Raw genomic sequence first — 15,919 nt, 5'->3', positions numbered from 1 at the left:
ATTAATTATAATTTTTTATAATCACACTTCATAAAAACAGTCTGCAGAAACAATTTGATTGACATTCTCCCTTTGTACGTGTCATCAGAGGGGGGAAAGCCCCGCCCATTAGCAACAATCTGTCCCTCATTAAGATAGACAGCCCTGAGTGAGAAGCAATCATTTGTCCTGTTTTGAATCTGACACTATGCTGACACATAGGCATTTGTAACTCCGCCCCCTTTTGAAAAAGAGCACAATCTCATTTGAATTTAAAGCGACAGTCACCAAATAGCACAATTTGTATCGAAACCTAAAATTTCAAAGAGTTATAAAACATTGTTTGTGGGGTATTTTGAGTTGAAATGTCACATACACACTCTAGGGACATCAGAGATTTACTTTCCTTGTAAAAAGAGGCATTATAGGCCCCCTTTAAAGCTGTCTATCCCTGTAAAATTATGCTAATTCATACTGGTCCCATACTAGTTCTTGTTGGACCAGTATATGACCAAAGGACAAGCAATCTTTAAATAATTACTCAACATCAGAGAAGAGACTATCTTTTACAATGTGAGAAAGACTGCAGCACTGCTTACAGTAACAGCCCTAAGAACACATTTTTGTCAAATGATGTAGATGAACGGTGACAGTAATGTGAAGAGTTGCCTTCAGCATGTCTGACTGTGCCAAAGCACTTAATTACGGGTAATCAACAGTTATTAAGAAACTCATCTGGTGAGAGCAGGATGCTGCTGTGGGGAAACGAGTAAACTCTCGCAGAGATCGAGACGAGCAGCTCTTCTCAAACCTGACATGTTTCGGCTTTCAGGGCAAGTCTGGGCTCAGCCGAAGGCCTAGAGATGAGTTCCCTGAGCTGGACTTTAAACAGAGAAATCTTCTGCTTTACTTTGGGCTGGAGGGATAAAGTGTGTAACTCTAGTCAGACGAGTTTAAAAAGTGGTCTTGAGCAAATCAGAAGGGCTTTAAACTCTGAAAAATTAAGGTGGAAAATGAACTATTACCAGCTATTATTTAATATTAAGGTATTTTAAAACAATATACTATATTCAAAAAAACATTATAAGGCATGAATCGTCATTACAAACTGTGCATTTAACCTTCCTGTCGTGTTCGGGTCAAATCTGACCGATTTACAACTTAAATTACTCATAAATATTGTGTTTTACATCTGATTGCCTTAAGGCCTTATGATATTCTCCACACTATGCACTTGTACATATGAAAGTGATGATGAACTCTTTCATTGAATTTTGAGTGTTATAATCAACATTGTTACACTTGTGGTGTTCCCGGTCAAGAGTGACCACCATAGCAAATGACTAGGTATCCAGATATTCATCCATCAGATCGTACGAATTCATACTAATCTCTGGTTCAAGCAGGAGCACTTTTAGCTTAGCTTGGCATCAATTATTTTATTGGATTAGACCATTAGTATCTCGCTCAAAAATGGCCAAAGTATAACTAGTGTTAGTGCTGTGTCCTTAATCCCCGTCTATACCCTCATTCACTATTCCCTACATTAGTACACTAATATAGTGCAATTGAAGGACTAAATGAAAATTCGAGCACTCGGTACACAAGAAAGGATATAGTTTGTTTATGCTTTGCTGGTTGATAAATCACTCAGATGGATTAAAATTTCAATTTCTTTGGTCAGACCCTGTGGTAGTTATTTTAGCAAGCTGTCTATTGGTAATGAAACCAAGTATTTGATTTCTGTTATCTATTGTTCATTTTGTAATACATTTTCAGTGCCCTTTTGTATTTTTACTGCAGTTATTTTATGTCTAATTCTAAAAAATCATATTTAACACTACTTAAGACATTGTTCACAGCTAAAGTTGATAATGTTGAATAAAAATTTTGTGGAGAAAAATGTTTTTATTGTGCTAATTTAAGAGCTGACCGGCCATTTTTGACCAGGAACACTTAAGTAAGGGGTGAGATGAGAACGTGACAGGAGGGTTAAGATTGTCGATATGTAAAAATAGTATATTGCAGGTGGATGAATAAAAGTAGTGAAGACTGATCTTATTCAGAAGTAATGCCATAGCTAAAGAGTTATGGCATTAGGCGACTTTTGTTTTTTAGCGTAGCATCAAGGAAAATGTAGTTAAAGGCAATGATATTTTAAGTTGGAATAATGTTAAACTCTGCATGAACCAGAAGTTTCATTACTTTTATGACAAAGACTTTTATTCCAGTGTGTTGATCTACTTCCAACTCAAAGGCAAGGAACCAAAAAAAAAATGCTCCTTTACACCATCACTTCATCATCTCCCATTTGAATCTTTTTTTAAATGGATTCGTCACACAAAAATGAAAACTTGCTTGCTTTCTTTTGCTCTGCTCGAGGTTCTCCAAGTTGCAGATGACTTTCTTCTTCAGTTGAAGATTTTAAGCTGAAATTGTGCTTTTAGGTCACTCATAAAATACAAGTCAAATGGCTACCAGCACTTTTTTAAAGATAAAAACTGTAAATATTTAAAACGCCAAACTAAATTGATACACTGAGGTCTTCAGAAATGTCTGTGAAATAAACTGAACGTTACTTCTGACGTTATAATCTGTAGCCTCTGCAAACTGTCTTGGGATGCGTTTCTCATAACTCACGGCTGAGCTACTATAGTAGGATGCAGTGACAAGTGTTTCCCAAAACGTAGTTGCTCTGTCACAGATTTGTAGTTTAAACCACGCTATTTGTAATGCAAAACGTCTGTAATGATGCTCTAAATGAGGCGGAGTAACAACTTCTTTAGAGAAGATTTGCATTAAATCGTTTTTTTTTTTTTTTTTTTTGTACAAATGATATTGTTTTCCACACACACAATTTTTTTTTTAAATCCAATATTAGTTTTAGTAAAAACATGCTATTGTTTTCCATATTAATGTGAATGCCACATGTAGGGCCATTATTTTTTTTACAAACATTATGGAGAATATTCCCTATTCTATTCTAAAACATAAAACCACTTACAATAGTTAACATGTAGGCCTATAAATCAGATTTACAGCCAAATAATGATGTAAAAACTACTTTTATTTATTTGTTGCAGTTATTTATTTATTTAGGTTTATAAAACCTTTTTTTTTTCGTCCTATAGCTTTTGGTATGAGCCACGGCTGCATTCAAAATAGCATAAACGATGTCGAAGTGCACTACAAAGAGATGGCAATCTGAAGTTCAATCTGAAGTTCGCTAAAACTAAACTGTAAAAAAATAAGTTTGAAACCTAAGTACACGTGAGAAAGATATCTCTAGGCTTTTTTATTAATGATGTTGAAATGTTCGAAATGAATAGGGCACATGGGGGATGACTCAGAATAGAACACAGGAGCTATGCTTTTAACTACAGCTCAAGAGGACTAGTTCCGACCGTACACATTTGGGATACAGTTTGCAAATGTTCTTTGGAATTACAGATTCTGGAAATGCCAAATTGCTGAACTATAATTGTAAAGATTTTGGAAAAGCACCCCAGAGTGAGATCTGGCTCACAAATGAATGATTCTTTTGAATCAGTTCATTTTAGAGAACAGCATAAACCAATTTCACATCATCAGGAGCCACAGGTATAAATTAAAAATGTTTTTGGACCCTCAAAGTATTGCCCCACCCATTGCATTTTATAAATCACCAAGAACCATGATTTCACTCGAAATCTTCTTTAAAATTCTATTAAGGAAAAAAGTCCCCTTCAACGCGCAAATGACAGTGAGAGAATTAACACCACATTTTAATTTCCAGCCAAACTCTCTTTCAGAGTGCCGTAGACTGATTTAAAGGGATAGTTCACCCAAAAATGAACATTCTGACAACATTTACACTCTTTACTTTGTTCTGAAACTGCTTGAATTGAGAAAATTAACACCAAATTTAATTTCCAGCCAAACTGTCTCTTTTAGAGAGTGCCGTATAGACTGATTTAAAGGGATAGTTCACCCAAAAAACAAACACTCTGACATTTACTCACTCTTTACTTGCTCTGAACCTGCTTGAGTTAAGAAAATTAACACCAAATTTTAATCTTCTGCTAAATTTTCTTTTTTAGTGCCGTATAGACTGATTTAAAGGGATAGTTCACCCAAAAACAAACACTCTGACATTTACTCACACTTTACTTGTTCTGAACCTGCTTGAATTGAGAAAATTACACCGAATTTTTATTTCCAGCCAAACTGTCTCTTTTAGAGTGCCGTATGGACTGATTTAAAAGGATAGTCTACCCAAAAATGAACATTCTGACATAGTTTACTCACTTTTTACTTGTTCTAAACCTGCTTGAGTTAAGAAAATTAACACCAAGTTTTAATTTCCAGCCAAACTGTCTTATTTAGAGTGCCGTAGAGACTGATTTAAAGGGATAGTTCACCCAAAAACAAAAACTCTGACATTTACTCACACTTTACTTGCTCTGAACCTGCTTGAGTTAAGAAAACTAACACCAAATTTTTATTTCTTGCTGAACTGTCTCTTTTAGAGTGCTGTAGACTGATTTAAAGAGACAGTTCACCCAAAAATGAACATTCTGACATCATTAACTTTCCCTTTACTTGTTCTGAACCTGTTTGAACTTTTTTAGTCTATTGAACACAAAAGAAGACAATTTGAAAAATGGTAGAGACCTCAAACCATTGACTTCCATAGTATTTGTTGGTTTCAACCCTACACTGTTAATGATTTTTACATATTACTCAATATATAACTGTAATATGAACTGCATTTTACTGTAGGACAGTTATGCAGCATGTTAATGTATTTTAAAGTGACATTGTGAAAATGACTATGTTTTACAGTAAAGATATGCAAAAGATATTGCTCTAATTGATTTACAGTAAGCATCTGGCAAACTGCTATCAGTAAGTTACTGTAGATTATGCATTCAATTTTTAACAATGTAACCCTAACCTGCATTCCAACATTCTTCAAAATATCTTCTTTTGTGTTCAACAGAAAAACAAAACTCATAATAGAGTTGGAAAAACTTGCAGGTGAGAGAATGGCGAGTAAATGTTCCTATGGCTTTAAGTTTGAAAAACGCCCATCCTCCTTTACACTATATGCATGTGTGTGTGACTCACTCACCCGGGCAGACAGTCTCCACATACGGCGTTGTTTGTAGTGGAGCAGTTCCCCTTCTGGAAGCGGTTGAGCAGCGAGCAGTCCAGACAGGGCTTGCATTTCTGCAGGCTGCGGTCCTCTTTGAAGCGACTGGCTCTGCAGGGCACACACTGGGCATCCTCCCCATAGCCAAAGCCACATTCCTGCGAGGATTAACGCAAGATATCTCACTGCCGAGGAAGGGAAGGGCTGAAGAAAAGCACCAATGTGGACTAACAAGAGGCAGAGATGAAATAATGATCACAGTGTGTGTGTGTGCTGAACAAAGGCTAAGCTTCTTTTGAGAGAGTCTATCTTACACAGGCAATAATCTCACTGACTCTCACGGGATCAATGGACAGCCTTCTGCTCCGGGGCCCCCAAAGGGCTCAGTATTTGAATGAGAAAGGCCCATGGGGACGCCCATTGTTGGTTTATTGGGAGTTTATTGCTGAGGTTTTGTCAGGCGTCTCTTCGGGATGAAGTGTGTGTGAGATGTAGTGATGTTGAAAGGTTGTGGTATGCGGAACGCAAAAAAAAAAAAGTCCTTAAAATTGAAAAGCCACTAAAAAAAGGTATAATAATGCAAATGTTGAACACAGAAGTGCTTCAAGTATAATCCCAAATCAGAAAAAGTTGGGACAATTTGGAAAACGCAAATAAAAAAGAAAGTAGTGATTTCTATGTTAGCTTTGACTTTTTTGGTACAAAAGCAGCATCCAAGAAAGGTTTAGTCCTTTAGCAGCAAAAATAGGCTGAGGCTCACCAGTTTACCAACAAATACATGAGAAAAATATAGAATTTTTTTAAAAGCAATGTTCCACAAAGAAACATAGGAAGACATTTGGATATTTCATGTTCAATAGTGCATAACATCATTAAAATATCGAAGGAATCTGGAGGAATTTCAGTGCATAAAGGACAAGAGGACAAGCCTAAGCTGAGCAAATGAGATCTCCGATCCCTCAGGCGTCATTCATCTATATGCGATATTACCACATGAGCTTGGGACTACTTTGGCAAACCTTAGTCAAGTACCACAATATGTAGTTACATCCACAAATGCCAGTTAAAACTGTACTCTGCCAAAAGAAAGCCCTATGTTAACAGTGTCCAGATGTGCTGTCGACTTCTCTGGGCTCAGAGGCATCTGGGATGGACCATCACACAGTGGAAACGTGTACTGTGGTCAGATGAATCAGTATTTTAGGTATTTTTTGAGAGAAAGGCAATCATCCAGACTGTTACCAGTGCAAAATCCAGGGTCTGTCATGGTCAAGTGCCCTTGGCAAAGGTAACTTGCACTCTTCTGTGATGGCACCATTAACCTCTTAAGGTCCAAGGTGTTTTTTTACATGCATTTTTTATTTCTCTTTGTATTTGAGCTTATTGGAACCTAATTAGAATAAAAACCTAAGTATCATCTTTTGATATTATGTACTTTTAGGGAAAAATTACGTCCATATGTGTGGACTCGTGGTCCGAATTTACATACAATACTTTTTCCTGAATTTTCTTTAATGCATATTTAACATAGAATTTTATTTATTTTTTAACTTGTTTTGACTATCAGAGAGTAAAAACAATATTTCCCATTTTGGACAGTTAAAAATAGTGTTTGGGACATTTCATATGCTGCAAAACAGTTGCAGGATGACACTGTGTGTCTGTAACAAAATATAAAACATTCAAAGTATTTTAAATAGCCACTTAAGAGCTAAAATGTGCTGTCCACATATGTGGACACTCAAGCCCTAAGAGGTTAATGCTGAAAAGTATTATATACATAGAGATTTTGTAGCACAGTATGCTGCCTTTCTTTACAGGGACACCCATGCATATTTCAGCAAGACAATGCAAAACCACATTCTGCACAAATTTTCCACAGTCATGGATGCGGAGGAAGAGGATACAGGTACTTGACTGGTCTGCCTGCAGTCCTGACCTGTCTCCAATAGAGAATGTTTGGTCCATTTTGAAGCGCAAAATGCAACAATGATGACCACATACTGATGCCCACTTTAAGATAAAATTACACCTGAAACACTTCATTACTTGTTGTCTTCAGTCCCTAATGGTCTTTTACAGTAAGTGTTGTGAAAAGGAATGACAAAAGTGGTAAATGCTTTGCAGTTTCAACTTTTAAAAAAAAATGTGTTGCAAGAACCAAACTAAAAATATATATATATATATATATATATATATATATATATATATATATATATATATATATATATATATATATATATATATATATATATATATATATATATATATATATATATATATATATATATATATATATATATATATATATTTAAATAATGAAGAACACATTAAATAATGTTTGTTGTATTTTCTCCAATGAAATACAAGTCGAAGCGTATTTATAAATCACTATCTTTTTTATTTGCGTTTTCCAAACAGTCACAACTGTTTCTGATATGGGGTTGTATAATTATAAACGTATATTTAATTAAATGTTATAATTATTACATTAATATAATATTAAGCAGTCATTTTTCATAGTAATTTTATTTTAAACAAAATCTATATTTTATGAATTTCATATTGTATTAATAAATGATATATTATAAAATAAATATAAATAGCTAAATGTTGTACAGATAGTACAGGTGCATTTTTTATAGTATATAAACAATATTACAAAACCATATATTATATAAACAAAGAGGGGTGATGCAGTAGGTAGTGCTGTTGCCTCACAGCAAGGTCGCTGGTTCGAGCCAGTCCAAAAACATGGTACAGGTAAATTGGGTAGGCTAAACTGTCCGTAGTGTATGTGTATGTGAATAAGTGTGTATGTGTTTCCCAGTGATGGGTTGCAACTGGAAGGGCATCCGCTGCATAAAACAAATGCTGGATAAGTTGTCGGTTCATTCCGCTGTTGCGACCCCAAATTAATAAAGGGACTAAGCCGAAAAGAAAATGAATGAATGAATGAATATAAACAATGAAATGTCACATTGTTACAAAAAACAATTTGATGCTTTCGAACTTTCCTAAAATAGGAATAAAATACTTATCTTAATAAATATATTAATAACTATATAAAAAAAATCATGAAATGCACTACAGTTTCCACAAAATAATTAAGCAGCATAAGTATTTTTAACAGAGATATTAATCATTTTTGCAGCAGATCTGCGTTTTCTATTTCTGAATCATATCACATTGAAGAATGAAGCAATGGTGCTTTGCATAATATAAGTAAAATACATCAGAATACACTCAAATAAACATAACTGCATTCACTGTAAATCATAAAAAAAATATGCAAACCCAAATTTTGTATATGTAATAATGTGTCAAAAAAGCTTCCTGAAACACAAACAAAACTAGTGCAGATTTAACAGATCTCCCCCATAAGCTTCACATTCTTGAGCACAATATAATGGCATATTTCCTTCTTTTGATTTCGGGGGTGAAATATAACCCAGACATGTTCTTGACAGGTTTCGTGAGATTCACTCAGAAAAGCGATCTGTGTACATACGCAAATCCAGATCATGAGTGAAACCCGAGGAGAGGTTTCAATGTCAAGCCGTGGGGTCAAGAAAAAAAAACTCAGCGATCTCCGAATAATACCAGACAACACCCAGCGCATTGTTCCCTAAATATAGACCTATTTAATTTCAACTATTTCACTGAAGATCTAAAACAAGGCCGTCTGTGCGATAATATGAGGCCAACTGTACTGTACACACGCTCAAACCAAGCAAAGCATGACAAAGGGACCACAGGCAAAGTGTCTACATGAAGAAAGAGCACGTTAGCCATTTTACCCAAAGGAATGAGGACTATAACAATAGAACACAGACGCCTTTAGCTTCGCGTAATTGTAACAAAACACTAGTATTTCACACACAAATGAGACCGAAAACTGATGTTCTAATGAGTCTTTCCTTAAACTACACATTTCTGTGCAACATGTTGAGTTTTGATGTTAATGTTGACATTAAGAAGTGAAATGTAAGCAAATGTTGTTGCTTTATTTCCATTCTCCAGGATCTAACCTGAAATCCTAATTAGCATTACTAATTCACTGCAGGTCCACCCACTTCAATAAACAATAGCAGAGCCCTTTCAAAATCCATACTGACAGTAATCAAGCTAGAGTGTGCTTGTTTGTCTCTAATCCTTTCCATGTTGATGTAATTCTTGGGAATCTTGCAGAGATTTATTTCGCTTTGAGCCAGATTCCTCGAACCATAGTTGAAGGTTTGGGGAATTCAGATAAATCCAGCACAATTTATCCATCAAGATCAATCAAGGGACCTATCAGTGAAACCAACAAGCTGTGACGATAATTCAAAACACACTGTTAGTCTTTGTCCTTGATGCATGTCGGAAACAGGAACAATGGTTCTGAGACAGGAAAATTGTCATTGTTAAAGTGATAGTTCACCCAAAAATATAACTTCTGTTATTAATTACTCAACCTCATGTATTTCCAAACAGCTGACAACTTTGTTCATCTTCTAAACCAGGGGTCACCAATCTCAATCCTGGAGGGCCGGTGTCCCTGCGGGGTTTAGCTCCAACTTGCCTCAACACACCTGCCTGGTTGTTGAAGTATACCTAGTAAGACCTTGATTAGCTTGTTCAGGTGTGTTTGATTAGGGTTGGAGCTAAAATCTGCAGGACACCGGCCCTCCAGGAACAAGATTGCTGACCCCTGTTCTAAACACTAATTAAGATATTTTAGATCAGTGGTCCCCAACCTTTTTATCACTGCGGACTGTTTACCACAGAACGGGGGTGGGGGGTGGTTTGTAGGTTGGTAGGCGACCCTTAAACGTTTTCTCAGAGTGTCAGCTGACAAAGCATTGCTGTCACTCACAAAGCACTGCAGTTTTTGAGTGTTTGTCTGAGGCAATTAGTCTACTGAAACGTGTATATTCCATTTGGCATGGGACGATAACTGTTTTTAAGGTATACCGCGGTTCAGAAAAGTCAAGGTTTTAAAACCGCCAAATTTTCTGTAATACCGTTCCTAAGGTATGTGTAAGATTTTTTCAAATGACATTTTTTTGTTTGTTTTTAGGACGATAACAGTATCTCTAGCAGAAGAAACATCCAAAGATGCAGATTTAAACTGTAAAGAAATCTGTGTTTTTGAAACTAATAAAGACAGCAGAAGTCTATGATTCATTTGAATTATTTAGCCTGACATGTTTACTTCTCCAAAATGTTAGAAATCTTTCAAAAAATAAAATATATTGTTTTCAAAGGGAAAAAAAGCTGTTGTTTTTTACCGAGACGTTACAAAAATATATATATTTAGGAGCAGTAAACACAATAACGTGATATTTTTATCCAAGGTTATCAAACCGTCAGAATCTTATACCGGCCCATGCCCATATTCCATAGAAGCTGAAGCTGATCGATCAATTCTTATTATGTGACTCGCATCATATTTGGAGAGAAAAACAGTTGATGAAACAAAGACAGTCATGAAATGGCCTCCATAGAGTCCAGACCTGAATATAATATACAGTATGTATAGGCAATATTGTATGTAGTATGAGATTCACCTGGAAAGAAAAAGAAAGATAGAACATCTCTAGAAAAACTCTTAAAAAGGCTGAAAGATGCTTGATATTGAAGCATATTAAATGTTGCTTGATACCAAAAAGGTAATGTTAAACACAATCTTTTAATGCTAGTCTTTTGATTCCAAAAGTCATTTTGTTCTGAATATTGTGTACATATTTCCTATATTCCTAGACTTTTGCACAGTACTGTATATATGCGTTCTCTACCAGAGTTTTCAGCACGCCCGGACGTTTTCAAAAGATGCATCTTCCATCATTCTGCAATCACGATGTGTTAAACAACCCCGTTCCCACAGTTGCATTCCAGCAGAGGAGCGTAATGTCGAGAAAAATGAGAGGACCTTTGTGGTTTGATATCACCCTAAACTATTGTTTTCCTCCAGCTGCCCCCTTCCAAAGTCAGGTCACCATTAGCCGCCTGCATTTCCACCACACTGAGCTGGATTAGAGAAGAGGCTCATATGTCATTAACGTAGAGACCGGCATCAAACAGGGGCCTTCTTTCTACACCGCGATCCAGTTTCCCAGCTTGGGCACACATGGATTACTGGACCGCCTGAGAGAGCCAATGACAAGAGCTCTCCACAAAGCCTGTCCCTGGGATCAGACGGGCTTCAGCCACTGCTAAAGAAGACTGATTTGGCTCTCTCAACACAGGCCCTCCAAAGAGTGCATATAGGGTGCCTGGACAGAATGACAGCTGTTGTTGCCTGCCTGAAGCCCATATAAGACCTTCCTCTCCAGCAGGGCATGAAGGATTGTGGGGGACGGTGAATAAAAGAGGTATGGTCACTCCGCTTGAAGGCACGATGCCATTCCTGAAGAGATACTCAACAGCAGAGCGAAGGGGGATGAAAAAAAATAAATACAATCGAAGACCCTCTTTAACCCCCTGTGGTTTGCCAGTTGGAAGTCTGCTGATGGGATACTTCAGTGTTTAGAAGTTCAAAAAGACAGATTATATGAAGCCAATGAGGGTTCAGGCTCTCAAACATGGCTCTGAATGGCTGCATGTCAGATCTGAGGCTTAATATATATCATAGTGAGCTGTGGTGCTCTTATGAGAGTTTAAACCATGGGTCACCAATCTCCATTCTGGAGGGTCGGTGACCACGCAGTTTAGCTCCAACTTGCCTTAATACACCTTCCTGGAAGCTTCAACCAGGAAATTTAGGACGATTCTAAGGGCCCATGCCATTTTGGGGCCCCCAGAGCCCACCAGAACACCCCCTCCCCCTTGTAAGACCTTGGATGTGTCCAAATTTGCATATTTCCATACTATATAGTGCGCTAACAACAATATGCGAGCCGAGTAGCATGTTAGAATTCATAGTATTCCAAAAAAGTATGCGAGAAGTACCCTGATGACCTACTACTACAGATTGTGCAGCGCCATTAATGTAATCCAAGATCTGTGAAGAAATGATGCCAAGGTATCCATAATTCTGGACCAGGCCTTATCCTGAGCAGATGCTCTGGTGGTCATGGAGGAACAGAGAGCGTGAGACTGATTCTTGAAAGATTCCAGTGACAGAAAAGTCTCCACATTGATCCCGTGGGTCAGCCTGAACACCCGCCAGTGATCTACTCACACCTGCAGCTTCTCCACGATGGATATCCAGCGTTCTCCAGCCTTCGGCGCCTAGACTGCAGCTCTGCACAAGGAGATTGACCAGAGGAGAAATGGTCAAGCCCAACTGAGCCTGGTTTCTCTCAAGGTATTTTTCCTTCACTTTCGTCAATTGGTGAAGTTTTGTTCCTCACCACTGTCACCACTGGCTAGCTTGGTTTGGGACTTGTGGAGCTGCGCATCAATGGATTTGCTCTTCAGTGTTTGGACTTTCAGCAGTGAAATTTAAACCACACTGAATTGAACTAAAATGAACTTCAACTACAAAAACTGGACGGACACTTTCAATTTACTAGAACTTCTATGTTATGCTGTTTTGACACAATCTAAAAGTGCAATAGAAATAAAAATGAATTGAATACTACTTCCGACGAGATTCTTAAGTATGTATTCGATGGACACTATGCTGTCCCATGATGCCACAAGAGAGAATTCATGAATGGGAGTGAAGCGACACAACTATGTGGGTAAGTCAATTGATAAAGACAAATGCCGAATGTAGTACCTCAGAGTTCCATTCATACTTGTCGCATTCACACTATATAAAACTTACTTTTCTATTGCCGTGTAGTAAATTCCAATGTAGTACCTACTCGAGCAGCAGGCGATTTTAGACGCACCCCTTGATTAGCTTGTTCAGGTGTGTTTGATTAGGGTTAGAGCTAAACTCTACAGGACACCAGCCCTCTAGGAACAAGTTTGGTGACCCTTGATTCAAACCTTGCACTCATCAATTCCTGATCTGTGATGGACATTAACATAAATTAGCATTCAGGCACCAATATATATATATATGTGTGTGTGTGTGTGTGTGTGTGTGTGTGTGTGTGTGTGTGTGTGTGTGTGTGTGTGTGTGTGGTGCTCATGAAGGCAATATGAGTTTGAATTTAGCTTGCAACCTTTCTTATGTTGGATGTCAGATGTTTACAAATGAAGATTCAGACTCCTAAATATGCCTCATAGCATAGTGGACTCCCAGAGTTCCTCAAGATTATTTGGATTCATCTTCAATGCCTCCTCCATCTTACCCCAGACATGCTCAATAATGTTCATGTCTTGAGACTGGGCTGGCCAATCCTGGAGCACTATCCTCCTGAAGAATTTGCCCTCTCCTGTGGTTTGTAATGTAATGGGCAGCACAAATGTCTTGATACCTCAGGTTGTTGATGTTGCCATCCACTCTGCAGATCGCTTACATGCCCCCATACTGAATGTAACCCCAAACCATGATTTTTCCTTCACCAAACTTGACTGATTTCTATGAGAATCTTGGGTTCATGCAGGTACCAATAGGTCTTCTTCTTCAGCCACTTTTCCATTCAATTAACTAGAAGTCAAGTTATTATTTGATGCTCTTACAACTGGGACGACGACAAGATTTTTTGTCAGGTAGTGTATACGTTTTCACTGCTAGTTATCTCTGTAAGATGTAAGATGTTAGATCTGTAAGATGCTTTTACGGGTTATGGGACTTTGAATCTGCTTCTAAAATTTCCTAGTTCAGACTCCCAAATATGGCTCAGAATGCGTCCATGCATCCAAGGTTTGCCTTTATTACCAGGATAAGCTGTGGTGCTCAAAAACAGATGGAGTTTGAATCACGCTTGCAACTTTTAAGGACTTAAACTCTCCTTGGCTCTTTCAGGGCTGTGGTTAGCAGTTATAACTGGGAGCTGAATTCAAGGGAAGTCACTGCTTAAACCACACTCATAACATTTCCTAATCCTGTTTCCTTATGCACAGAATTTCCTGCCTGACCCCCGCAAAGTCAGAATAGCTCAAAAAACACAATGTTCAATCAGTGATTAGGTCGAACAAGTTACAAGAACTAATTATATTTTACATGCTGGATTTCACAGCCCAGAATCACACAATCATATCTAAGATTAACTCAACAAACCAGTACCAGCAAGTACCCTTTTTCTACTATCTTCAGATCAGATTTGAGTGAGAATGCCAAGCAAAACAGTGGGATGGATGTGTGGTAGAGGATAAAGCTGGATGGAGTGAAGCATGTTCAGACACAGAACTGTTTGGTAGTCATTATATTCAATAAAACCCCCAAAACACTCTATTCTGGTAAATTACCCTGAACCTTCCTGCTCATTAATACTTCCTATAAAACAAAGGGTGAACTTCTCTGATATCATGAAACTTGTCAAGAACATGTCTGTCATATTTCACCTTAAAATTATGTACTTAAGTAGCCCCCTCCTCAATGAACTACTGAAACGTATTTAATACTTTATATAAAATATATTTTTGGTGATGGCAGCTTAAAGACGACTCTCATGTGGAGAAAGAAGTCATATGAATTGCTCAGGTGTGAGTTTTTCACAGACTTCATTAGAGTGTAAAAAATCTTGATGGTTCTGTGGATCTAGTCAATCAAATCTGATCTTTACGTTGTGTTCAAGTCAGGTGATAGACTGGGCCATTCCGAAGCTTTATTTTCTTTCTTTGAAAGCATTTGAGACTTTCCTTGGCTGTGTTTTGGATCAACGTCTTGCTGAAATGTCCACCCTTGTTTCACCATCATCATCCTGCTAATGTAGATGTTGGACTAAAGCACCTAGTATTAATTTATAATAATAAAGGACAGAGGGTTGCTGAAGAACTGAGAGATTTCAGCTGCTGTCTGGGCTTTCACTGCCTTTCTACACCTCCCTTTCTTCATGTGTTCAATACTTTTCCCTGCACCATTTAATTTTATTAAACATACAGTAACTTCATTTGAAAACTAATTAACATTGTTTTCTTTGCATATATGGATTTCTTTGAGTCAACAGCACCTTTAGAAATATGTTTTGTGACAAAAATGGTGACATGTTCAATACTTATTTTCCCCACTTTATATCAGGTCCAGGCCCATTTTTTAAAAGACCCTTTTGCTAAAAGTCCAGTAAGGGAAGTCATCATTCACTATTGACGATTGCAATGTTAAATAAAGAAAAAACTTTTTCAAGTGATTTTTAGAACATTTCTTAACCTTATTCTTCACAGAAAACGATCAATAAAAATGTCAGGCAACAAAAGTAGCTCATATTAATTCTGAGACAGTTATTAATATTATTATTGCTATTTTTTATTATTCAAATGGCTATATTCAAAGTTCTGAAAAAAGTTGAATGTGATGGGCGGTTTGTTATTTAAAGCATTAAGACATTAACCCATTTAAAACATTAATCTCATAACATTATCTAAGAACTGTGATGTAAAACATTGCTTAAAGGGATAGTTCACAGAATAAATTAAGATTATTTACTTAAATTATTGTATAGACAATTTACCGGTTTGTAAACATTCAGGATGCGCGCGCAGCGAGGTTGCAGAAAAAACTGAATACTAGCATTTACAGCGAGTGAATGACATCCGATGCAGTATAGAGATTGTTGTATGTAGAGATAAGTTATATTGATTACATATTATATATATTGTTTTACATAATGCTTTCAGCGTATATAACAGCTTGTCACCCAGTGATAAGCACAGTTATTCAGCAAAATTAACGTTGAAATGAGCGGCCTTCAACTTGACAGGTTCTTTTGCAATAGCACCCTCCCAGTGAATATTGGATAAGACGAACTGGCCAAGCATCCAGCC

General features: G+C 37.2%; 1 protein-coding gene across 3 annotated transcripts in view; it reads right to left on the bottom strand.

Moving 5' to 3' along the window:
• The window catches only part of tnfrsf19 (tumor necrosis factor receptor superfamily, member 19), a 66,841-nt gene that overhangs the window by 40,658 nt on the left and 10,264 nt on the right, over nucleotides 1-15,919 (bottom strand). For all 3 annotated transcript variants that reach the window (XM_056474530.1, XM_056474528.1, XM_056474529.1), the window contains exon 4: nucleotides 5,093-5,271. In XM_056474530.1, coding sequence (XP_056330505.1) covers nucleotides 5,093-5,271 — 179 coding nt within the window. The remainder of the gene's footprint in view (nucleotides 1-5,092; nucleotides 5,272-15,919) is intronic.

The sequence above is a fragment of the Danio aesculapii genome, chromosome 15 (genome assembly GCF_903798145.1).
Source record: "Danio aesculapii chromosome 15, fDanAes4.1, whole genome shotgun sequence".
NCBI classification, from domain to species: domain Eukaryota; kingdom Metazoa; phylum Chordata; class Actinopteri; order Cypriniformes; family Danionidae; genus Danio; species Danio aesculapii.
The sequence above is the reverse complement of the archived record's forward strand: the minus strand, read 5'-3'. Positions and strand labels throughout refer to the sequence as shown.